The sequence below is a fragment of the Limanda limanda genome, chromosome 19, assembly GCF_963576545.1.
Source record: "Limanda limanda chromosome 19, fLimLim1.1, whole genome shotgun sequence".
Classification (NCBI taxonomy): Eukaryota; Metazoa; Chordata; class Actinopteri; order Pleuronectiformes; family Pleuronectidae; genus Limanda; species Limanda limanda.
Window position 1 is genome coordinate 14,261,181 of NC_083654.1, and position 27,399 is coordinate 14,288,579.

Sequence of the window (27,399 nt, forward strand, 5' to 3'; positions counted from 1 at the left end):
GACTTGAGAGTTACACACTGATGTGCCTGTTGGAAAGCTTATCAATTAATCATAGTAACAGCTTGTGGTTAGGCAGCAGCATGACATTTAGTCTCAGTCTATAAAGGCCAGTTCATTGTGGTTGCAATACAATTTGATCATTTACTCAGACCTGCATGTTTCCAAATGTCTTATCCATGCTGAATGAATTTAAGATGTGACTTTATATTTTAAAAAATGTAAGCTACAAGTAACATTTCACCTTGTTTCCTTCGTAAAAAATGAGCCAAACCAAATGTTTTACATTTCAGCGTTTAATTCTTATCCTCAAACACTTTTAATATCTTTCTTGTGTTGTTTTTTTTAATCATGTTCATTGTCGTGTCGTGAATATCTAAAAACAACAACCTGTCTTTGCCACATAGCTGCATGGACACATCAAAGACGTGGCTGCCGCATCAGAGTCAGTTTGGGTTGGTTGGTCAAGCGGAGGTCTGCTGTGGACCTGGAGTTTTAACCCCAAGTGAGTCGGTTCAGCCCCGGATCTGTCAACGTCTCTCCGCCGTCCGTTTTGCTCTCTGTACCGTCCCAGTTCCTCCAGTCTGTCGTGGTCCGAGGAGATTTCTTTTTCTGTTGTATATGTTTTTATGTGTTTCCCCTTTAACACGCTGTTTTCTCTCGAAAATCCACTGACACCACCTTTGCCAATGGTTAATGAAAATGTTTGACACGTACTTCAGCCTGTGCCACTCTGCTCCCTTTCCTCTGCTGGGGCTTTCCAGTCTTATTCACTCCTCTACAGCTTTACAAGTACCGTCAATATCATTTTTTTTTTTTTTTTTTACTCTCAATCCTCCAGCGGAGCAACACTCGCCCTCTGAGCCCTGCTTTGTCACACTCCCAGAGTTTTATTTTGACATCCCCTAGGTTTGATAGCACCATTTGCCTTTCACTTCAGCTTTGATACTCTCCCAGTCGTCCTCCTCTCTGTGCCTTTCACTTCCCCAGATGAAAGCAGCCATTTCTGCTCCCTCCAGGGGCGGCAGGAGGAATCATTTTTTCTGTTGGTTTGCGCAGCGTGTAAAGCTGTCTTTTGATTTCGAGCATTTAGTCTTTTTTGTGTTGAGCTGAAACAAACAAGGTGGTTTTTATTCTTTTGGGGAAGTCTCGGTTGAAAATAACCTCGGTGTGAACTGTGATGTGATGATATAATCCAGGAGCGCCTCAGTCATTGATGAGAGCCTCAAACTTGTGATTGATCCCCAGATTTTGCCAGATTTCCATCCCTTTAATGTGGGTTTTGCTCATTTACAGCCTCAGCAATAATGCTTACAAATACATTGGTAAAAGTGAAGGTAGTTGGATGGAGAGCAGTGCACAAACTACAAACAGGTTCCTATGGTAACTAGGCCACACTCCCGTTGGCTGGCTCACACACAGGCAGAGCGAGAAGCAGGAGAGATGAAGACAGGGATGCTGGAAAAAAAAAAACGTGACAGAGAGCAACTTCAGATTGTTTTTTCAGGTTTCTGGTCTTGTTCGCATCTTATGGAGTGTTTGCATTTGCTCAATAATCTTGAACCTGAGAAAATGTTCAGAGTCCCTTCCGTTTCTTTTCCTCCCAAAATATCTGTCAGCCTCTCCGAGCCGATCACAGGTTATTTCCCGTGGCTCCCTGGCGCCCACACTGCCCCTGATTCCTCAACCCCTCCACCCACCTCTGCTTTCAAATCCTGCAGCTCTACCGCTTCTGTGCATCTTACATTTACTTGATTACAGGGCTGTTTCTAAACATAGCAGCAGAGTGGGTCTGAAAACAGTCGGAAGCCTCACATGTACTTATTTTTGCTTAACTTTTCCCAGCGCAAAGCCAACAGCCTATTTGCTGCATTTAAACATCTTGTAATTAAATCACTGGTAAGTTTTCAGGGCTATTTTAATTTCTAGTGTATGCATTATGTAGGATGCATAATTGAGTAAGTCTGAATAGATTAACTCCTCGATGTTTGCAGTCAAGAAGCAGTTTCACTTTAACAAACAATTGCCCTGATGTTTATTCATCTTGCGTTGAAATCACAAGGCAGGAGAGAGGAGTTGATTCCATTTAGCAGCTGACTCTCTGTGTGCCGGCGTCTCCGGTGTAATCCCATGTTTTGTAAACCGCTGCTCCAGCTCAAACCGTGTCAAACCTCCCGGGCGACGCCGGCAGCTTGTCAGAGAGCCACGAGGTTGATGGAGCGAGGTTTTGCTCCTGTCAGTCACGCAGGCTGATTGTTTGGACGGCTCACTGTTAATGAACATTCTGCACTTGTCTGCGGGCTGCACTGAATTTGTGGTTGCAGATAAAACACTGTTGACCCAGTGTGCTCCAGCAATCTGTGCTTATTTTGTTAAAGAATAAGAAATTCTTAGGTTCAGAGAGTCCACTCAACCTGAAATACAAGAAAACATATTTTCTCACTTGCCCCTTGTGCAAGTAGATTTGTGCTTTTAGTGCTGCGTAGTTGGGACGAGCTCCTCTGAAACGTCTTTTGCATCTTTCTCCAAAACACCTTCCTACTTCAGTTAATGTCCCTGTGAAAATGAGCTCTCTTTTTCTAATCATTTAAATAGCAACTTAACACCCTGTTTGAGTTTGAATACTCCTCCTTTATCATACTCAAAAACAGTTATTCATCCCGCACACAGAGATCAGAGTGAACTTAAACTGTTCTCAATATATAATTTAGATGAGGTCACAAACTGTTGAATCGTGAAAGAATAAAAATGGTGCATAAAGAAGCAAATATTGTCACACTCATAGTACTTTTGTTTTTGAGACAGATACCAGCATTTTTTCAGGATAAACAAAATGAGAATGATCTAATGGCCAATATTAATGTTTGTTATACATTAAATGTTATATAAGGATCCCTAAAATTTGAACTGTGACTGAGCTGGATGTTTGGGCTTCATTCAGGTAATTTATTGATTATAATTAACCCAGACTTGGTGCAATTTGCTACTTATGGAACATCGTAAACGTTTATACTGTTGACTGTTTGTAGATATTATATCGGCCGGCCAATTAATTTGTTGTGCTACAAAAATGATGGAATGAAATGCACGTACTTGCAGTATATAGCTTGCTTAAGATCAGTTTTTAACTGCACCATCAAATGCCTTCAGTCCTCTTGATTTGTATAGATATTTGAAAATGAACAGATTGATAGAAACAGTATAACGTTTTGAATAGATAAATATAAACATTATGGCAAGAGATTAAAATGTCACAGACCATGAACCTTCTGAAGTAAATGAAGGATGAGCCTTTGCTTCAGCATCAGGTTACTAGCTGCAGAGTTTGTGCTGTGATTTATAGATGTCATTATATTTTCCAAAGGTTATGAACTTGCATTAATTTGTCAACATGTTCAACCACAATTCTATGACAGGAAGATTTTGCAGTAGTTAAATTAGGATTTAGTTTGGCCACCGTGACATATTGACTTTATCACGGACATGTTGGAAAAAAATAGCAATTTCCCGGCTTTAATTACCAGGTGGTTGTTGACATGAGCAGTATTTACTAGTCGGAATATGGCAATTAGAGAGACTTCCATATGACATGAGTGCGACGTCTGCCCCAGCCGGCCTGTCTGTGAGTCAGCAGAGAGTCCTCGTCGTCAGATGGTCCAGAGTCAGACAGAACAAGATCCTGTGTGCGTGGTCTGGGACTGGAAGCCACCCCGGCCGGACCGTCACAATAAAATCAGACTCGCTCACTCAAGTCAGAAGTGTCGGCTCCCACCTCCAATGAAGTGAGATGAGCATTTTGAGCATTAAAGCTCGACAAGCGATAAAACTCATATATATATATATAATACATGGGACATAAAACTGAATTAATATGACAGATATCAAAGAGCCTCGTTTAGTAGCATAAAAAGTGACGTTTCTCATCATGAGTAAAGAGGTCGACTGACAATTCTTCAATTTCTCCATTTTCTTAGAGATGCAGAGTGACATCCGTATAATGGATTTTCTGAAATATGTCCTCGGCTGCACAGTTTATCAATTCAGCATCGCTATCGTGATGTGAGCATGAACAATAGAGACGGAGAGGTGTATAATGTCAAGTAGGTTGTGAGGCAAATTAACTCAAACATGTCATTGATGTTATCTGGTGAAAATTCATATATTTCTTCATATTGAATATAAAGGGCTGAAAAATAATGTCACTCTTCTCCAATATCGTGTTTATTGACTCTTTTTTTTAAAAAGAAAACCTACTGGACTAACTTACTACCCTGAATCCTCCATCTTATAACACCCACAGAGAATTATAAGAATTTGGCCATGCTACTGTATTTCCTTTGTCCTAGCTGTGTCCCCCACATGACACTTGAGAGGACACAGTGAAACTCTCTAATTACTTCCAGACCACTGACACTGAGTGGGGCTGAGAACTGTTTTGTAATATGTGTGAACAATTGTTCACTAGCAAACTTCACTCTTTCTTTTTTTAAAGGAAAAAACACCAATTCAAGTTTCATCCTCTGATATTGATCCCGATACCTCAGCTAAAACCAGGTGCAGTCTTTAGATTATGACCATTATAGATTGACCAGTCCTCAACATTTAAATATCTGAACAGCTATTGAATGGATTTCAATTTGGTTCCACTGTGACCAGAGGATGAATCCTACTGGTTCTTAACATTCCTGTGACTTCTGTCCAGTGTTTTTAAGTTTTTTCGACATCGTTGGATTGTCGGATGACTGTGGCAACTCTCTCAACGAACACCTTTTTTGATATTGGATTCTATTTCATTAAACATTTTAGATGTCTAAATTGACTATAGGAGGAGAGATGCAGCAGCTCAGGGTCTCCTAAAACAGATGTGTGTGCAGAAATGCATGTATGTACGTATATCTTTTTTTAGGTGCTGCACAACAAAATTCATCTGTGCAGTGACAATAAATCCTTCTATTCTATTCTATATGTATTTGGGGATTAGCCTCGTCATAGGTGATTCCCAGTGTTGGAGCTGTAACCAATCTATTATATCAGATCAGTGCAATTGCAGTTTCAGTAATGATGTTTTGATGACTGTACCAATGGGTTGAATGATAAGTTGGTATCAGTTTTCACTGAGCACCTTTTATGCTGAATGAATAGCTGCTGTGAGATGTCATGGGTATCGATGGCACATTGATCTCTTGATTATACTGCATCAAATTTGTGTCCGATCCTGTGAAAAAGGTCATTTTATTCACTTTATTTAAAAACAAAGTTCCCAAACATGTATTAATAGAGAGTGATACTGTAAAGGTTGAGTATGTTTCTCTTACACCCACTCAGTCTTCCTCTTTCTGTCTTTCTCTCCCTCTGTATCTCAGTTAGCTCGAGGCTGTTGCCACCCACATACTCCGTCCTGACAGCAATTTAAATTCAGAATTGCCCATGTGAATTCATCTTTGTGTTAAAATATATATACGCTTACTTACGGCCCTTCGTGTCACAGGTATTTAGTGGCAGCTATGTTAAAATTGGAAATATGCTAAATCATCCCTTGCCAGGAGCCTTCAATCAATTGGATGTAGGTCTTCCCTCGGTGAAGTGTCAGATTTCAGACCCACATGAGGCACAAAAGAGGCTGAAAATCTTCCACCAGCTGAGGAAGATTCCCTCTTGTGGGCACCGACAGGTCCGATCGGTTTCGCGTGTTCGCAGAAACGCAGGCTGGTGCAGCGTTTCACTTTTTTCATCATCTTTTACTGTGCGGCTGTGTGCCAATATCTTCTACAGTTCTACAGAGTAGAAGCCCTCAGAGTTGTTTCCATGGATACCAAACAATTAGCTGGGATTCAGAATAGAACCTGGAGAGTCGCCTATTTACAGGCTTTGGGAGCAGGGAAATCAGAGGATGACAGAGTGTCTTGATTCTCTGTAGCAATGGAGGGGGGGAAAAGAGCTCCTTTGGGTAATGGGCGATTTAAAAAAAAAAAAAATGACCCCCTCAGATGAATCACAGACCGAAATAGCAGCGCCGAGTGAATATCAACATGAAACCTGATCACATGCAGCTTTCAGAGATGAACCTATGGAGTTAATGTCTATGCTACGTTTCAAAGGATTAAATGTATGACGCGTGGTTTGAATTACACAACCAGCTTTTTTTAGGAAAAGGAATGAAATCCTGACAATATATTTCAAATACAATGCATCTCCTTTGTATAAGCATGGCTGGAATATCCTTTCTGGCCTTAAGTACCTAAGACATGCTTTACTGCTTCTTGTGCTGCTGTCATCACAAACCCGGAGCTGAGTAAAATTCAGTTTTTCGATTCAGCCTGACATCATGTTCATATCAACTGATTTCATTAAGATAGAGGATAATTTGTTATGTTTTGCCCAAGTCTTAAATTTGTAGCGAGTGATCTATCCGTCTCACTGATAAAAATGTTGCGTTGCCGGAAGTTACTGAATGTTTTTCACATTGATCAAACATAACGATTCACACGTTGTTATTTTTAGAAATCTGCTCAGAACCGCTTATATTGGGCTTGCCACCATTTTCATCATTTTTCATGAACGTAGCTACTTAGCCAGCTAGCCACCTACACTCATACACTGCTATATCTTCCTACATATCTTTCACATCAAGATATATCTTTGAACATGGCTGGCTTAGGGGCGGCTGAAGTCCACGAGGGAATCCACTATCCAGAGAGTATGTGGTTTGATCCCTGACTCATCTAGTCTGCATTCCGACGTGTCCTTGTGCAAGATGCTATACCCCAAAGTGACCCTGACGGCTGAGCTGACAGTGAATGAATGCTGTTCAATGAAAGTATGTGGGTGAAATTGAATTGTAAATTAACGGGGCTTCAAGTGGTTTATAAGACTGAAGAAGCACTATAAATAAACCATTTACCATTTAGCTAGGTCGCTCTTTAGAAAGATGGTTCATGGACGGTCGTTTTCCCCTGATAGAGAAACAATCAGATGTTACTTGGTAGGTTAAAGGATGGTCCTCGTTCTACCGTTGTAAAATCTGATTGGTTTCTCTATCAGGGGGAAACAACCGCTTTGAATCAAACATATTACTCGTGTGAATGTGGCAGTAATTCACAAGTCAACCAGCCGAGGAAATAGGACAATTACGTAGGGGAATAGGGAGGAATTTCGTACTGTACTCCAAAATAAACTGCTCCTAGATTCTGTGATTGGAAGGACCTGATCACATTTGCCTTCCTTCTACTGTTGGTAAAGCCCCTCTTGGATTCTATTGATCCTTGTATGGCAAGATAAATATTTTTGAGTCATGTATGGAGTATTCACTATCTTTATGCTCCTTGCTCCTTATTCTTAGTCAGCAAACAGTCATATGGAGGCAGCATCAGGTCGGATTCCCTTAAGACTACTGCTCATACTTTTATAGATCCATCACCATGTTCCAGAATTTGCACAGCCCTCAAGTCAGACTGTGGCTGTAAAGTTGAAGATGAGTCATAGGAGTGTTTCCTCTTCAGATTATATAGGAAGAGTTCTCACTTCAGCTCTGCGTCATTTTTCCACGACCTTCACAGAAGAAGTTTCTCCAATAGAATCGTCATAAATAGCTTCTCTCTCAGACAATACACACGTCTCTTCCAGACACAGCGTTGTTTCTTCTTGTTGTTTTGAGCTGTGGCTGTTTGTCCTTGTTGACGACTCTTCTTCTCTTCTGCATTGTTGGTGTGTCGGTAGCTTGCTTGTGGTCAGTGTGTGTTCTGTCATGATTTCTGATGCTGTTTCCCTTTGTTTGTGTCCGGAGCGGCTGCAAGGTAATGATTTTAGCAGTTTGGAATTTTTTTGGAAAAACTAATTGTTGACCTTTTCTTTCATAAGCGTAGTCCAGTTTGCTCCGAAAGTGTCAAACCAAACTCTGACATATGGATTGGTGCATGTTAGCATTTTCTTTTCATCAGTATCTTCCATCTTGTGCCTAAAGCTCAATAAGCTAAAGATAAGAGACTTGATACCATTGCTTGAAATAATAATGTGCTAACTTTGCACAGTTCATAGTGTACAGTTGCACTATATTGATTTGTACTCTTTGCAGTTTAAGGAGAATCTGGAACCACGTACAAATTCTAATTATCTAGATTAGAAACTATTTTCTATGGCTTTCATATTTATTAATACCATTCTTTCTTGGCACTCTTTTCTCATAGACCAATCTCGCAGGGCAAGTTTTGCCTCTGTAAGACAGTCAAGCATGGAAACTCCTCCAAATGCCACCCCACAGCCCTTCAGACAGCCGGTGAGTGTTTAGTCTTATTTTGCCATTTCACAGAGAAGAATGTATAGATTGGATTTTATTTAGTCTGATATTGTAAAATACCAATTCTTACTTGGGAAGCAAAGCCAATATTTGTTGTGCTTAAGTTAGAGTTTACTCACTCATTGATAAGAAGAACATTTTCATGTACATTGCTTTGTATTTTAGCATTTTCATTGAATTAAGCAGGATTTTATAATAGTTGGACATCAAGGCAAGCAATAGAAAACATTTGAAAACAGTTGAAAAGTTGAAAAAGCAATAGGGCAGAACTGTAAAAGTAAAAATGCTACAAAAGAGGAATATAGTACAATACAATAAAAACATTCTAAAATGATTAAAATTGTCAGTTAGAGCAGAGCTAGGATAAAAACATTTGTTCAATACAAGTTGTTCTGAATAAAATTGTGTATTTACTCTGCTCTTATATATCTTATCTGTAGTTTGGTTTGTTTTTGAATTTTCAGAGTTTTCTCAATCGAAGGTTGAAGGGTTCCATCAAAAGGGCCAAAAGCCAGCCCAAACTGGACCGGACCAGCAGCTTCCGACAGATGATCTTGCCCCGGTTTCGAAGTGCCGACCAGGAGAGGTAATTAAACTTCACGGTTCAAAGCCTTCCAATAATTTCGGGCAATAACATTCATCCAGTCTAGTTGCATATTCTAACTGAGACTCATGGGGGTTCTGGAGCTTGTCCCAGCATGTTTTGGGAAGAAGCCAAGCCAAAAAGCTGCAGACAGGTTGCCAGTTTATTACAAGTGTAATAAATATATTCTTACCCATTGAGTGATTAAGTGCTCGCAGTTCAGCCAAGACACATTATGAAACGGCCAATTAATCACGCGTCTCCTTGTGGTTTGTATTGTGGATTTGTTCCCTTTACGAATTAATCCCCAAAACAGCTAATTTTCCGATGTTATAAACATGTTTAATTCACAAGTCAGCATCAGTACCTGTTCTGTTACAGCTCGTGTTGTGTTGAGCTCACACAGATAGAAAACAACACCCTTGATCAAACCCACACAATCCCTGAGAGAATATGGCAGCTCCATGCAGAAAAAGACAGATGATGGAAATGGTGTCATGTTGTTGTGCTTATAATTGTGCAGGAAGCAGGAATTTTTAGTACATGCTAATGTGGGTGCAGTAGTACAGCAGGCAAAAGGCATTATAGCAACATTATAGTTTTTTTATGCTAACATCGTATTTTAAGTTTAAAATCTAATAGATTCTAGTTTCACAGTTTAATTATGCATACATTTATCTCGTCTGTGTGATTTCTATCATCGTGTCAGGATGAAATATATTGCATCTTTAAATGCTCTCATGGGCTTTCTCTTGTTTTGTATTCTGACGTGAGGTCACATCCCCCAGGACTCTTGCCTGCGTCGTGTTCAAGATTTTATGCTGTCCTGACACAATCCAGTCATGACGCACACATGGGAAAAGTACATACGTAGAGAGGGAGAGGCAGAAAGTCAAAAAATAAATCATGCTGACAGTTCACTTTCCTCCCACCACGATGCAGAATAGACATTTTTAGGGCAGGTGTGGATGTCCGTTGCTCAGAGATGTGGAATGTGTCATTTAGCAAAGGATGTGGAAATCTTTTAGTTCTAAAAATAAAAACTGAGAAGCCCAGTTAAAGTTAAAACCAGAGGGATTTTGTGAAGGCTGCACTGAAGGACGATGGGGAGGAAGCTCAACGTTGTCGGGGTGAAAGTGACTCTGTCTTTCAGTCACTGTGCCGTTCACCACTGCCTCAGACAGCTGCCTTCACAGCCGGCCTCCAGTGCTGCCCACACACGCCTAATTCACTCAGTAGTGATAAGTTGACTTAGCTGTAAACCCTCGCCGTCCAAATTCACACTCGAGCTTTCCAGCACAGCCGCTCTACCTCTGCTGCCAAGGCGGTTTACCAGAGCCTTTTCCACGCACTGCATTCTGCCGTGGCTCTTAAACCGGACGATTTGCTGTATCTCTGAGCAGCATTAAATCTGGCCTCCAATTAGTGCTCGTCATTTGCAATAAACTGGTGTCTCTTAAAAGCTGCCCTGTTCTTCTTCTTCCCCGTTGTTTTCTCTCCCATGAACAAAGCTAATGTTAATAATAATGATTGAAGCTCCAGCTCTTCAGTGCCGATGAACGCCAGGGCTTCAGTTCAAAGTGTTTCAATTATAGGTTCAAAAAAAGTTTGAGGGATTAATAAACCTTGACCATGTCACCTAATGGATACAGCGTCTGACCTGATCCCAGTGAGATACTGAACCCTTATAGCATTAGCACTGTAACCATGGGCACTGCAAGAAGTAATCCAGCACATTACCACAGTAAAGTAGTGGTTAGTTTCCCCCGGCATGTAATTTTACTGACAGCAGCCGACTCTTTAGCTTCACATTTAAAGCAAAGACATTAGAAATTGCACTCATCTTCTTATCTAACTTTAGCTGGGGAAGGCAAAATGGGGGGGGGGGACTTCACCTGTGTATCTCACCGATCCATCAGCAACCAAATCAATTTACTGACTTCCATTCAGGCTATTCACTGCACCTCAGCCTGAAATGCTTCAGCTGAACTCAAAGGGCAGGCACCCACTCAGCTGTCTGAAATGGTGACACACACACGCACACACACGCACACACACACACGCACACACACACACACACACACACACACACACACACACACACACACACACACACACACACACACACACACACACACACACACACACACACACACACACACACACACACACACACACACACACACAATCACACAATCACACACACGCTGAAGCTATCCCAATAGTGGATTTAATTTGTTTTGGCCTCTTTTGCCACAACTGGTCAGAAAAAAAGTGTTTTCCTCACAACATTTTCTTTTTCAATTGACCCGCTGACCTCGCTTCGCCTGAGAGACTCACCTCCATTCTTCCACTTCCACCAACACTTTCTCTGCTTTGATAGAGCTGCCCTGTTTTAGAGGTCACCAGGTCACCAGGTCTAATCCTCTGGGCCTTTTTATACCTGCACTACAATGTTGCTGCAGACTGTAACTGCAGAACAGTTTATTACAAATGTACAGTTTCACACAATGTGCACAGCAGATAATATCAACATTACATTTAGAGTTTGCATTGAAAGATTATTGTGTGGTTTGAGTAGCCCAAGGAATAAAACATAAAATGTTGGTGCTGATCAGAATTAGGAGGTGGATTTTTAAACTTTTTTTGTAACTTTCTTGAACTTTGAAAGATGTATTAGAACACTTTATTGATCTCTCAGAGAATAATTCATGAATCTTGATGGAAGAAATCTGTCTGCAGTGTTTATGGAACTGATATTTATGAGTCTGTGCGATTTGGTGCAGATCCAAATAGAAATATGGATCTAGTAATTTTAAATGTGGTTTCATGAGGGGACTGTATGCATCAATATCGTTGTATACATAGGGTTTGATGCTCTACATCAGATTTGTAAAATGTTATAAAAATTGACTGGTATCAAGATTTTTATATTTGAGACACTGTCGGCCATTTCTTAAAAACATACAGCATGAGCCACATGAGCTGAGTCAACAGAGCAAACTGTGAACTGACAGTCTGGCTGTCTTAACGTCTCCATAAACTCATTATAAAAGGATCTGGTCTGAGGAACCATTCTGAAATTGCAGGAGGGACTCACGAGGATTCCTGAGCCCCACTGAATCATTTTGTATTGTATGAAGCACTGACATAATCACATCTGACTTTGAATTGTCAATAAATCTCCCCCTCGTTCTTCTTCTTCCCCTCCCGCCAGGACTCGCTTGATGCAGAGCTTCAAAGAATCCCACTCCCATGAATCCCTGCTCTCGCCGAGCAGCGCTGCGGAGGCTTTGGACCTAGTTTTGGATGAAGAGGCCATAATCAAACCTGTCCACTCGAGTATTTTAGGACAGGAGTACTGCTTTGAGGTGTGTTAAGCTGTTTAACCCTTCTACAATTCTCCCACTTTTTCCCGATTCCCTTCCTTCTCTCGCAACCAAAATAGTAATTTCATGTTGTGTATTTAAGTAACAAATCGGGTTACCTTTAAATGTCATGTTTATTCTGTTTTTAAACAGGATTTCTTCATCTCACAATCAATCAGTTTTAAGACATAGGCTTGGGCTGTTTCGGAATTTTAAACGATTTATAAAAAAATGGGTTAAATTGGTCAAAATGAAAGTAATTGTTATTTGCAGCCATAAAAAGTAAACTCCCTGATTATGATGAATATATATTTCTTGTTTTTTTTCTAAAGGTGACGACCAATTCAGGGACAAAATGTTTTGCCTGCCGCTCGGCTTCAGAGAGAGACAAGTGGATCGAGAACCTCCAACGAGCTGTCAAACCCAACAAGGTTGATACAATAGATTTTTCTTTTTGTTCACTTCCTCAGCAGACCTAGGGTGCAACATCAATGTCAGTTGTAAAAAAGGACTGTTATAATGCAGTAACAGCACTCCTCGTTTCGTTTCCAGGACAACAGCAGACGGGTGGACAATGTGCTCAAGTTGTGGATCATCGAGGCCCGGGACCTCCCCACTAAGAAACGCTACTACTGCGAGCTGTGTCTGGATGACATGCTGTACGCGCGCACCACCAGCAAACCCCGCACGGACACCGTCTTCTGGGGCGAGCACTTTGAGTTCAACAATCTGCCTACCATTCGTAGCCTTCGCTTGCACCTCTACAAGGAAACGGACAAAAAAAGACGCAAGGTAAAGGAAGGGTGCCGGTAAAACCATAGAATAAAACTGGGGTGGCACAACTTTGCAGTGGTGCCTAACTTTTTTGAATTACAGCTTGGAAGGGGTCCTAATGTCTGGCGGTTGCATGTTTTTCCCGTGTACATTTTCTTGTGCTACTCTAACTTCCTGCCACAGTCCAACGACATGCAGATTCGGATTATGAGATGCTTAATCGTTCATAGATGTAAATGTGAGGCTGAATACGCCAGCGGTGTAAATCATGGATTTATGGATCTAATAAAACATGTTGTTCTGTTTTCGTGATCCAGGAAAAAAGCACATACCTTGGCCTTGTCAGCATCCCCATCTCCAGCATCACGGGCCGGCAGTTCGTGGAGCAGTGGTACCCGGTGATACAGTCCAGCGTTCTGGCCAAGAGCGGCGGTGTCGGAAGTGGCAAAGTCATCAATGCCTCGCTGCGCATCAAGTCTCGCTACCAGACGATGAACATCCTGCCAATGGAGCTGTACAAGGAATTCGCCGAGTACACCACCAACAACTACCGAACACTGTGTGCCGTTCTGGAGCCGCTGCTGAGCGTGAAAAGCAAAGAGGAGGTGGCGTTTGCTCTGGTGCACATCCTGCAGAGCACAGGGAAGACAAAGGTGAAGATAGAAGATATCTGAGTGCATGCATCTTTGTCTTTGAGTTCTACGGCCAATTTATTTTTTCTTGCTGCTGTCATGTGAGGCCTTGTTTGTTAAAACCCTGTCAAGCCAGTTGGCGCTTAAAATGTGATGCTTGTCTATTGGCGGTATTACAGTCCAGGTGCTTGAAGCTTCCGAAAAGGAAAAGCACACCTATACCGTAAACTCACTAATAGACAAGCATCAAATTTTGAGAGAGAATCGGCTTGTTCAGGGTTTCACAAATGACGACTTGACCACAGACGCTCACTTGAGTTGTGGTTGTGTTTCCATTGTGTGGCTTTTTACATTGACCACCGTACAGTTCTCTATGACCAGGTCATTTTAAATGTCTTTACGGAAAAGTGTTGTTTCTTTGCCTGTGCTCCACTGAACTGCAAACGGGATCTCTTCTCAGGAGTTCCTGTCCGACATGGCGATGTGCGAGGTGGATCGATTCATGGACCGCGAGCACTTGATCTTCCGGGAGAACACGCTGGCCACCAAGGCTGTGGAAGAGTACCTCAAGCTGATCGGTCACAGATACCTCAAGGACGCTATAGGTAAACCTGAGCACCACCTAGTTTCCTATTTCCTGCAGAAAGAGTGAAGGGAATATGTGTAAGTTTATCATAAATCTGATATTTTGATAAGTTGATGTCTTAGACCTAACTACACTTCAGCATTTTATTCAAACGTCTGCCTCTTAGCAAAGGTAATGTCACTGTTTAGAGTCGACATAGTGACATTTTCCCGAGGTACCCTTATTTGTTGTGGAGGCAGCTTTTAATACATAAGTGATCTGAAGAAGAAACGTTTAAATGTCACAGCAAATATGAATCACGCAATAATAACTCTTATGCAAAAACATCAAATACAACATTCTTCTTTTATTTTATTCAAATGTTAATCTGCTGATTATAGTTATTATGATTTTAATGCACATAGACGATAAAGAATGACAGTATTTTTTGTTTAAGCCACCTTTATGTGTTAATATGCTTTACAGTTATATTTATATATCAGTATTAGACCACGACAAACTAACATCTAATAATAATATTATAAAAGAATGCAGGTAGTGCCAGTGGCAGATTACAGGAGAATGATCTGATATAGAAAATATGTATTTGTAACATTTGCTTGTTCACTGTAATTAATTATGAACACAGATGGTTGCAAGTGACTTAAATGCTTCCGCCTCAATATTGATCAGGCCCTGGTTTCACAGTGGGACAGGGACTTAAGATTAAAGCAGCTCAGCTCTACAAAGGCAGACCAACAGAATCTGATATAAGACATTTGACGTAATTATAACTTGGACGAAGGGCTAAAAAGTCAGAGACATAAACATCACATAAAGAAGCTGATGATGCACTTTTCAGAAACATAATGAAAATCTGTTCTTCAACTTCCAGGTGACTTCATCCGAGCCTTATACGAGTCGGAGGAGAACTGTGAGGTGGACCCCATGCGTGTCCCCCCCTCTGTGCTCGCCGACCACCAGGCTAACCTGCGCATGTGCTGCGAGCTGCTACTCTGCAAGATCATCAACTCTCTCTGGTCAGTTTGTACGCTCCAAGAAACTATATACAAAGAAAAGGGTTTCATTGTAGAATCAGAGGAAAAAAATATAATTTTCAAATAAGGAAAATAAATATACAGACAGAAATAAAACATACAACACAATCACATATTGTTAGATTTTTTTAATAAGCACCACAACTTTCAATTTCAAATTTCTTTCTCATATTTATCTAATAAATGATCAAAACAAAGTGAAATCAATGTAAACGCTTTCTTCTTGCAAACTCTCATATTGAAACAGAAATTAGAACATTATCATTCAGTGTTATAAAACAACACCACTATGTTAGTCTCTTTAGAAAAAGGTTTTATGAGTATGTTTCTTTATTCTGAGCAGGCTACAGTGCAGTAATTATCCGTACGTCTCTGGAACTGGATGAAACGCCAGATTTCTACATCTCCCTCCTCCTCGACAGCTGGTACTAAGGTCATGTTCCCCTTTCAGCATATTTCCCCGCGAGCTGAAGGAAGTCTTCGCCTCGTGGAGAGCCAGATGTGCTGAGCGCGGGAGAGAGGACCTCGCCGACAGCCTCATCAGCTCCTCCCTGTTCCTCCGCTTCATGTGCCCGGCCATCATGTCCCCCTCCCTGTTCAGCCTGATGCAGGAGTACCCCGCCGAGCGCACCTCCCGCACGCTCACACTCATCGCCAAGGTGATGCAGAACCTGGCCAGCTTCAACAAGTGAGTGTTCGTCATCGCTCGGATCTCTACACCCTCTGATTATGTTCTAGAAGTGTGGACGTTGACAGAGACAGATACCTGCAGTTTGGACTGTCAATCATGTTCATTGAGTTCTGAACCTTTCAGCTGCAACAGATTCAACCCTTCTCTCTGAAAGTTTTAGTGAAATTCATTGAATATTACTGACTTTAACTGGAACCTGTAATAAATGCATCAAATTTTAATGTAATTTTATGAAGTCCACTTTTTTAGAAACATTGGAAAAAATAGTCTGATTATCCCAGTTGTCATATTTTTTTAGCTCTGAAATATATCTTACCAGTTTCACTCCACCCCAGAAATGTGATGTTCCCATACGACGGCTAACTGTGTAAACATTAGATTCATCCACTCTTTCTTTGTTATTCACTCTCTTCTTTGTCTGTCACACAGATTTGGACCCAAGGAGGAGTACATGTATTTCATGAACGAGTTCCTGGAGATGGAGTGGGGCTCCATGCAGCAGTTTCTTTACGAGATTTCCAACATGGAGACGGGAGGAAACGCCGGCGGATTCGAGGGCTACATTGACCTCGGCAGAGAACTGTCCATGCTCCACAGCTTACTGTGGGAAGTCATGGGCCAGCTCAGCAAGGTGGGGGGAATAATGATTACATTAGTTAATACAACACATTTGGAGAGCAATTTAAATATTTGATCATTTGAATATTTAATAGGATTTGATTTGGATAATGAGGTTCTGCAGTTTTTCCATTTTGCTCACATAATGAATCTTATTTTAACTAGGAAAAACAGAGGTGGAATTCGTACTTAAATATTTAACTCTAGCTCTTGCGCTGTCGATGTAACCAAATTTCTACTGTAGTTTCAAGGTAATTAAAGCTATAAATACTTTGTGGTCATCCCTGAATATCCTCCTGGATCATTTGAATTTAGAGAACGATGAAGTGAGATTTACAGCCGAGGTTCTCAGCCTCTGGGCCGTGGTTCGGTAACACTTGCCTCCAGGCAGGAAACAATATGATTCTGCAAAAACAAACACTGAATAATGATTTTGAGGAAAGCACTGATCCAACTTCAGTTCTTCTAATACACATCCCACCACCTAAAATGAGCGTATATGTCAATACTGAGTACTGATCAAAATGTATTTTTTAATTATTTTTAAACATATAAGCTAGGTTTCCTTGACTGTATCTGTGTTCTAGGACGCCATTCTCAAACTGGGACCTCTACCACGGTTGCTGAATGACATCAGTGTCGCCCTGAGGAACCCGCAGCTGCACATGCCGGCAAATCACCAGCCCGACCGGCCGAAGGACCGACTGTTCTCACGGCCGTCTTTCAATCGTCTCATGTCCTCCGACTTCCAAAGCCTGATGATGCGGGACTTAAACAGGTATCGTGGTTTTTCTTATGATCGATATCACACAGCGAGTGAGAATTCAAAAGCTCATAACAAAACACTGGTGTATTTCTAAAGAGCCCATAATACTCCTCTGGCTTTTTTAAAGTATTCTATCAATCCATAACTGTCGGGCACCATCTGTTCCCACACGCTCTTTCCTAAACCCTGTTTCCTCTGTGTTTCAATTCACGTCAGCACTCTGCTACTGTCGTGGGACGGTTGTTCTAATTACAGCCTAACTGTTTAAATAAGAAGTCTTTAATTGAGAATAAGAACAGAGGAAATATCACAGGACGCCACCGCAGCTATTTTGTGTTTTCTATTAGAAGTTCCTCCTACCGAGCGGCTGTCTGCGGGGAGCTAAATCTGCCGGAGTAAACACCGAGAGCGCTCAGAGTGAGTGACAGGATGGAGTCAGGCCTCGTTAATCATTCTTAATAAAACATGAAGGTCTGACAAACCTTTTAATCCCATAGACATGTGTGCAAAGGTTAAAAACATCTTGTCTAGAATCATGTTTGCTCACTTTATTTAGGCCTGTAACTGACAATTATTTTCATCAACCTGTGAGGGGTTCGGAGATGAATGTAGTGGTTAACTGGATAAATCGAGATGATTGCTCAAATAAGAAATAATAAAAAAAACAAAAACCTATTCTGATTAAGAGCAGATTCCTCACATGTGTGCAGAAGCAGTGTGAGAGGAGCTGAAGCCTGAGCACAGGGAATCTAAGGAGTCTGTCCTCATATTAGTTCCATTAGGTTCCTCCTCTTTCTTGCTGTCCTTTCCTGTCAGCTCAGCTCTCCAGTGTCCTCGGTCTAATTAAGGTATAACACATCCCAAAATACTCTAAAAACACAGGACAGAAAGCCGAATACACCACTTGGGACTCTTCATTGTGTGCTTACACTTTTGCTTCCCTCCCCAGGGCCCATGCATAATAATTATTAAATGCTTAGAGGCAACGCAGTATTCAGTTGGTATTACTTGTCTTTATCTCTCTCTGTTGCTCCTGCAGCTCAATAGACATCTCTCGCCTGCCGTCCCCTACGACGGGAGTGTCAGCCGTCGAATCCCTCTCGTCCAATCTGAACATGAGACGCCACGCAGAACGGGACCTCCGCTCGTCGAGGGAGGTTTTCTACGTGACCCGTCCACCGCTGGCTCGATCCAGCCCTGCGTACTGCACGAGCAGCTCGGACATTACTGAGCCCGACCCAAAGGTGTGGTGACATGTAGCCGTTTATTTTCCCTCTGGTTTCATAATTAAGAAGCTTTTAAAGCTCTTTTGACAGCTTTGTGAGTGTGTTTGAGATCCCAGGGAGTAAAAGCATTCATCTTAAGTCCTCGACGTTGGCGACAGCAGTGGTCAGAGGCCGTCAGTCCATGCATTTCATTACAACTGCTACAAACATTCAGTCTGACTCAAGAATCGCCTGATTAGAAATTGGTGGTCAAAGGTCAAGGTCCCTGTGACTTCACAAAATCAGTTTCCTGGCCATAACATACACTAATTGTAACAAAGATTTCACATCATTGTCCAATTATGAAGTGAAGAAATTTAATATCCAAAAGGTCAAAAGTTAACTTCATTATTATTATAATTATGTTCTGCAAAAATATTTTTCTGCTCATTATTCAACACCATGTGTGAAAAACAAGTCTCAGAGTAAAAGCATGTTTCTCACTAGATATTATTTGGAATGTCAATAGAGTGACAACTTCTATTTTTCCAAAACATATACTTTTTTATTAAATTGCTTCACAATCCTCACTACATATAGTATAGTCTGAGTTTGGACGGCTGTGGATGTTAACTTTATCTTGACTGGTTTGCGGAGCCAAACAACAGCAAGGAGGTAATTCGAGCACCTTAAAACAACAGAGCTACTCAAAGTGCTTTAAATAAAATTTTAAAATGTAGAAATTAGATCTAAAAGAGGAGATAAAAGATAAAAAGCTTTTATCTCTGGAGTAATAAAACCTACGGGGGCAACTAAGAGAATTTTTTGTGTTTTTTAAATCTCATTTATATACAATCACAGTCTGTCTTTTGTGTCCCAGGTCCACAGTGTGAATAAAAGTGTCTCTATGATGGACCTTCAGGACTCCCGTATGAACAGCATTTCCAACCTGAACTCGGTGGGAGACATGCTCACCTCCTCTCAAGCCTCCATCGCCGGGCTCGGCCACAGCTTTGGGAACCTCGGCGGTCCTCTTCGTATGGGAGGACATATGCCGCCGGGCTCGTCGGGCTCCGGTTTGAGGCTGAGCCAGATGGGCCACATCGGGGGGCCCACAGAATCCATCTCTCAACAGCAACAGCAGGCAGCAGCGGCCATGCACTTCCCACTATCCTTCCAGAACCCGCTATTCCATCTGGCCGCCCAGAACTCTCCAGCTCAGTCTCAGCAACATCCCCCTCCTCTCCTGCTCGCCCCAGAGCCTGAGAATGGCCACCATGATTACACACCCACCTTTGGCAACAGTGGTTTCTCCCGCAGCGAGGACTTGTCCGGCCTGCGGTCACAGAGCAGCCTGGTGCAGCCCAGCATTGTCCACTCGCACAGCTACAGTGACGATTTCACCCGACAGAATCAGAATAACGACTACGCCTGGCACCAGCTGTCGCTGCAGGTGCAGGTAGGAAACTCTCAAACTAAATTTGTCTCTTGCAGAACCCTTCGTTAAAAGCTTTATTTTTTCATTAAGAAACACAAAAAGGTTAATATGATGATGACTACTGTAGGTGACAACCAAAATATTACCACCCCATAACCTGTGTATTAAACTGAATTTATTGATGCACCATCACGACCAACCTGACCAATGAGGCACCAACATCTTTTACAATCTTAACATCTTAATTCTTCTTATATTTGTTTGAAACATCAGTTGAAATGCTGGCTTTGAATTCCTATTTTTTCCACAGTTTCCTTACTTTTTGCAAGACAAATTTTTTGAATTCTAAACCAAACTTCCTGACAGACATAATCACCTTTAACATCTCATCGCCCCACTTGGATCAGACCTTCTGTTTTCCGTACAAAACAAAGATCCAGACAAAATGGCAAATGTCTACAAAAAGTGGTTTCCCTGAGTAGTGTGGAATATGTAAATCTAAGGGCACCTCTGAGAGACACTCGTTATGCAACAGCTAACACGCTGAGGCCAGTTGATTCCCTCACCTCCTCTGCCGAGCTGTGGAGGATGCTTGACATCTATCACACTGTGCCGCCTTGTGTCAACAGGACTGGAAGCTAGCTTAAGGTCAATGGAGCAGCGAGAAGTGTCTTAACTGCGGACAGTACAAATATCATCATATTATATGAACTCAAAACCTTAGCCTGGTGCAGATCGGACTGCAGTTTGAGCATTTTTAGTCAAATCATATAAATTAAACTCAGGAGATTATTGTATTTTGTTGAAACGAGTGACTGGTGGACACGATCACACTCATTAGTTTACTACAGAGCGTCCGTGTAGAATTACAGTGTTTAATGACACTGTCATGTCGTCTTCAGCTATTTCTGTCCTGCTGCGTGGGCCTTAATGGAACAAACATCACAAGAGCGTCCTGTTTTATTAATACAGATGGGGCGATCAGGACTGTGCTTTAGGCATCAATCATCCATCCATGCCTCCACACTAGGACAGGTACACATGTTTTATTTTTAGGTTCTGCGCTTTTATACATTAAATAAAATAATTGATGCAACAATTAAGTACGCAAATACTCACGGTTCTTATGTGGAGGTTAATCTACTCCAATTAATGCACAGACTAATGTAACATCCATTATTTTATGTCAAATTTGATATGCTGAAGCTCAGAGCCGGAACAACTAAAAATTGTACCCAAACACAAAAGGTCTTAGCTGTACACTCATCCGAGTCCAGAGTCTGACCAAGACATCAGCATTCGGCTTTTCATGCCCCAGAAAACCTGAGCTCAAACTGTCAAAACATGTTAGAAAAAGCCTTTTGTTAAAATTGAATTTGGAGCAGCACCACTTAGTTGAAGGAATGATTTAACATTTATTCTTATTTCATAAATACATTTTTTTATGTATTTCTATTTAGTTCTAGGTTTTTACATCCTCCTTATGCACCTTTTTATATTAGCTCGTACAATTTTTATTTCTTGACTTAATGTCATTTTATGTATTGTCATAAATCCATCTGCATGTCAATCCATGTAATCATTTTGCAGCATCTCGTATCAATTCAGATGTCATATGGTTTTTGTTTGGAAAGAAAACAATTGAATCTGTATAAGAAAGTAGTGAAATTATATAATTTCTTTTACGTCCTTGGATCAAACACATGAGTTGGACTTGAGGGGTAGTCATGTGCACAGCTGCCTTTGTGTCTTACTGGATTTTACCACTGGGTGGCATTAGAGCGTGATCATTTTAAATTCTCTATATACAGATTTTCAGGAAACCAATTTAAGTGAATAATTCATTCAGTAAATGAGTTTAAGATTAAGTTTTTTTTGTGTGCGTGTGTGTTGTTTTATTCTCTCCTCTCAGGAATCTCTCCAGCAGCAGCACATGATGGGAATCGCATCACAAACTCCCACTGGGACGGGCACCCCCGCCTCTCTGGCTACGCCTCCCACCACAGTCCATCCTCACCGCCAGTCATCCATCGCCCCGCAACACCTCAAGTCCCAGCGGTCAATTAACACTCCGGCCACCGCCACGCCTCCGAAGGTGCGCCCGCAGAGCAGGAACCTCCTCCTCAACTCCTCTGAAGCAAGCTTCAGTGGCAGTCAGCCGAAACAACGGCAATCGCAGCAGCAGCAGCTACAGCAGCAGCAGCTACAGCAGCAGTTGCAACAGCAGCTGCAGCAGCAGCAGCAGCATCAGCAGCAGCAGCAGCTTCATCAGCAGCAGCAGCAGCTTCAGCAGCAGCAGCAGCAGCAGCAGCTTCAGCAGCAGCAGCAGCAGCAGCTTCTTCAGCAGCAGCAGCAACAGCAGCAGCAGCAGCAGCAGCAGCAACAGCAACACACTCAGCAGCAACAACAGGACACACAGCTGTCGGTGACTGACAGTCCGGCTCCCGGGCTTCCGTACCAGACGAGCGCTGCCAAAGAGAACCAGGGCCCGTCAGCAGCTGCAGAGGAGTCAACTGACACTCCCACGAAAAGCACCAAGAAGCCTCAACAGCTGCAGCCTCCACAGCAGCATCTGCTCAAACCAGTCAATAAAGTGAGTCTAACCTCAAACCTTCAATAATAAACTGTCTTTTCAATCTCAGCTCACACAACAGCATAAGAAAGAGTAGATTTAAAGATTCAATGTATAGAGTTTAGTGACATCTAGTGGTGGAGTTGAATGTTGCAGCCGAACACCCTTCACCTCACCGTCCCCTTCCAACATGAAGGAGAACCTGTGGTAGACTTCAGTTGTCATAAATACTCAAAAAGTGTTCAGTTTGTCCAGTCTGGGCTACAGTAAAAAAAACAATGCTCCCGATGTAAATATAAATGATTTAAGTCTAAAGGGCCCATTCTAGGGTAAGAAAACAACAATTCATACAATTCCGATGAAACACACTAGTGAAAGCATCATTAGAATGATTTTATATTTAATTTTTGCCAATAGCTCCCTTTCCCCTAAATCTTACACACTGGACCTTTAAAACTTGATTTGAAAACCTTCCACTTCAGTTAAACTCACTTTTATTTTTAGGACATGATTCAGGCATCAGTTTGAAATGTGTGTTCCTGTTCCAGGGTTCTCAGTCCAACTTGAACGAGCGGACTGTGGCCTGGGTGTCCAACATGCCACATCTGTCTGCTGACATCGAGAGCCTGCGGCCGGACCGAGAGGGTCAGCTGAAGGAGTACTCCAAGAGCATGGATGAGTCACGATTAGAGAGGGTTAGTGCGCTCACCTGCTTCCCTTTATAGTGGGCTAAAAATACAACAGTTTCTAGTGTGGGAATGTGTGTGTGTGTGTGTGTGTGTGTCTGTCATAAATATGACACTATTTAAAGTGAGAGCTGAGATGAAAACAAAAATTTACAGGAAGAAGCAGATTCAAAGAAATCTTGAAAGCGTCATAAAACAACTTCTTTCCTGAAAAAATATGTTTTCTTAACATGTGACGCACACACTCTGAGTGTAAAACTCTAGTACAGGACACTGTCAGCTAAGAAAAGCTGCAAGAATCAATTGTTTAAAGGGAATCATGCATTTCAGACAAATGTTGGTCTGTTAAGTTGTGAGTTTTTCTCCTATATATTTAGACACGAAACATATATAGTATCAACAGTAAAGATCAATTATTGACACAAATCCAAGAACAAAGTTTCATTTGTTATATGAAAGACTATGTGACTAAGATATAAAGGACCTCCTGAAGCATGACTTTATTATATATTTTGTTAACAAAGTGATAGAGTTTATTTCATTGTACATGAACAACGTTTCCATAAAGGAGTTTAAATCACCACGAGTAGAAATGGCGTCATTAAGTACCATGAGTTTGTTTGGAGAATGACTGATTTCTTTCTGCTAATATTACATGACTGAGGTATTTTAATAATAATGATTTATTTGATTTACTGAACAATGAAACTTGATTTACAAAGGACTTTTCAGCTGCACAGTGCTTCACAATAAGAAAGACAACAAATCATTAAAAATAAAATAAATAAAACACACCAACTACCAAAGGTTGAACAACAACAAAAGATCTTTGTAATCTGTGGTTTATAGATAAATAAAAATCAGTCATCATTGAGGAATATTGCCACAAAAAAATGGATTTCTAAATTTGCTTCCTCTTTCAGGTCAGAGAGTACGAAGAAGAGATCCACTCCCTGAAAGAACGGCTGAAGATGTCCCATCGCAAGCTGGAGGAGTACGAGCTTCGGCTCCAGTCGCAGGAGCACACGACCAGCAAGATCCTGATGCAGTATCAGAACCGGCTGGACGACAGTGAGCGCCGCCTCAAGCAGCAGCAAGTGGAGAAGGACTCTCAGATCACAGGCATCATCCACAGGTGACTTGTGTTCAGGTTGAAGTATAAGCAAACTTAAAATCCACATGTGGCGTATCTCAGAATTATTTCCAGCTGTTCATCTATAAGTGACGGTGCATTGGCCACAGAGATACTTTCCAGTCTGTCAAGGCCGCTCGTGGTCATGTGACCTGGACAGGCACTGACAGGAAACTATACAACAGTATTTGCTGTTGCTGGAAAGTGTAACAGGTTGCAAATGTTTTCAGGGACACACAGAGGGAAACATGCAACGTAAAGGTTTGAAGTGGTGAGTCTTTTCCAATTCAACAAAATGTTTTCCAGCTCAGACAGAAATTCAAAAGTTTTCCACAAAAATACTTCACAGTAAAACCTCATAGTAATTATTTTACATTTCCATGCAAATGCTGAAATTGGAAATTGATTTATCAATAATAGAATAATGCAACAGATTTATCTAACGTAACTATTTGTGACCTACACCTTACTCAGGTTTCCCCTCCGCTGAAGCCCAACTTGTAATATTTGCTTAATGATAGCAGATGAAATGCACAGGCTCAAGTTTCATTTTGGTTTGTTAGATTTTCTGGTGCAATAGAACAAAGTGCAATATTTGGAAACATGGCTATTGTGGCCATGCTAGTGGAATATGACACAGAAATACATGAATAGATACATTTCTCCATAGCACTACTAGGCTTATACTTTTACCATTTTTTCTCATCCAGTTCTCAGAAAGCAAATAAATTGATTATTTCCCAAAATATTCATTTAAAAGTATCTCATTTAAATATCATGACTAATACAGAAATAAATATCCATACTTATATGAATTAATTATAAACATAGAGGCAACTAATCCAGCATTATTTTAATAGTATCACGGAGGTCACATCTCATTTGGCAGAAAGCCTCCTTTAGAGTTAACTTATTCCTAAATACTCTGAATGCAGATATGGCAGATGGGTGCACACTTCACTATCCTGCACACACTCGTACGTTTCCACAAGCTGACAGCTGAATTTGAACTGTCTGAGCGTTCTGCAGGCAGCTCAGCTTGAGCTTCAGGAGGATAGCTGAACGTGCCCGGAAACGTGTCAGGACCTTAATATCATCATATGGCCACATAATCCTAGAGTAAATCTGAAGAACGCCGGGTTCGTCATTCTATTTTTATCAACCGGTTTGTTTGTCTCTATTTTCCCTGTTGTCAGACTCATGGCTGTGGAAGATGAGCTGAGAGTTGGTGCCATTCCTGATATTAAGCCTCGAATCCTCACAGACCAGGTTTGTGCCTGTGTCTACATCTGTTATCATCTCTATTCGCCAAACCAAGTCTTGTCCTGAGAAAAAAACAGAAAAAAAACCCCAGTTTGCATCATTCTTACATCATTATCCAGAGCATTCGCTTAAGCCAGTGCAGGAGAGAAGCTTGCAGCTGCCATGCACGTCACCTACTTCCCATCTTTTCAAGAAGTCCGTTCATGTCACATCTGAGCTTTCACCATTTTACTGCACATGTGCGAGGGGGAGACAATTGACAGCTGGATTGAGCTTACAGAGGTTGTTATGTTTGTGTGAAGGAATAAGATGGTTTCAGGACTTAACTTAAAGGTTATTGTTTTACCACATAATGCATTAATCATTAGAGGAACCTTGTCTGAGTCACCGGCAGCATCGCAGTAATTCTTCAGGGCTCAGCCTTATAAATGCACCATGTGGGCTGGATTGTGACGCAGGTGGAAGAGGCTCTGTGTGTGTGTGTGTGTGTGTGTGTGTGTGTGCACGTGTGTGTTTACACTAAAATTACACAGGAGAAGCATTTGCCGTCCTTGAAATTCGCTGTCACCTTCCTCGCAGCCATCAATATGAAGGGCAAAGGACATAATTGGCTGTTGGAAAATCAGACCGTTTATAGAAGCGTTCCACTGGGTCTGTTGTGAGAGAGTAAATGTTTTTTACACCAGACTTCTCGAACAAATACGAGTGAGCAATGAGGGCGGATCCAAACTCTGAAAATAAAATTAGAGTCTATAGTTTGGGAGCCGTCCTCTGTGGCTCAAAGTCATGCTCAAATTTAAAATATGAATTCAAATGCTTATTATTGGCGCTTTTCGCTTCAAGGACAATATGTGAGAATGAACAGTTTTCACATCCATAACAATAGTTTTGGGAAATACATTTATTTATTTTCCTTTACCAAGGACTTGTACCACTTTATAACACTCAGGTGACTATAAAGCTACAGGGAGCAGCTGGTTAGCATCGCTTTGCTTAGCACAAAGACTGGAAATGGAGAATTGAGGCAGGGGCTCATGTGCTGGCTATAATTAGCCAGGAGCAGTGACTTCCTGGAGTCTCTGCTGGTTGCCTGGCAATAGATCCCAGCCAAGAAATACCAGAACCCCCTCACTCTCTCCTCTTTTTCAAATCACCTTCAGACAGAGCCAGGCTAGCAGTTTCCCTTCTGTCTCCAGTCTTTGTGCTAAGCTGATTGAAGGAAGTATCGATACTGCAACATATGGTCATCCTACGTTTATCGCTGTATCGTGATATGATCGTTGTCGTGTATCATATTGTGAGTTACCCTGCGATTCCTGCCCCTAGTATCTAATCTCCATGAAGAAAGGGAATAAACATTTAACCCGAAAAAGGTTAAACTGTTCTTTTAAAGCTGCACCTGCATGAGGTTTGAACTGCAACTAGTAATTTCCCCTGTTTTCTCTCCCCTCCAGTCTATCAACCACGGCTATGGCGGACATCCAGGATCCTGACTGCCAATTCCAGAGTGACCAGAGTTCTTGATGGTCATTTGAGGGAGAGAAGACTCAGATCCTCTACAAAGAAATAGAAAACAAACACAAAGAAGAAGAAGAAGCTCTGCAGTGGATCCAGCAGGACGTCTGGAGGCTTCATCTCCCAACGTTCTTCAAAACAAAACAAAACAAAAAACTTTGCACATATTCAAACTTTGCCTGTACCAGAACTTGACAATCAGTTTAGTGTGAGGACCGACGTGTGCGGTGAATCTTACGCACA

General features: G+C 41.5%; 1 protein-coding gene across 1 annotated transcript; it reads left to right on the plus strand.

Annotated features, from left to right (window-relative positions):
* Positions 1-408: 408 nt before the first annotated feature.
* LOC133026257 (ras/Rap GTPase-activating protein SynGAP-like) lies at positions 409-27,134 on the plus strand. The gene is given in 19 exon segments (XM_061093127.1): positions 409-502; positions 8,181-8,269; positions 8,755-8,876; positions 12,091-12,244; positions 12,574-12,672; positions 12,773-13,033; positions 13,333-13,668; positions 14,108-14,252; positions 15,108-15,252; positions 15,722-15,958; positions 16,391-16,592; positions 17,167-17,357; positions 18,385-18,589; positions 19,431-20,009; positions 21,901-22,614; positions 23,118-23,255; positions 24,170-24,381; positions 25,575-25,647; positions 27,096-27,134. Coding segments are annotated over 19 exon segments (4,035 nt in total).
* Positions 27,135-27,399: the final 265 nt, after the last annotated feature.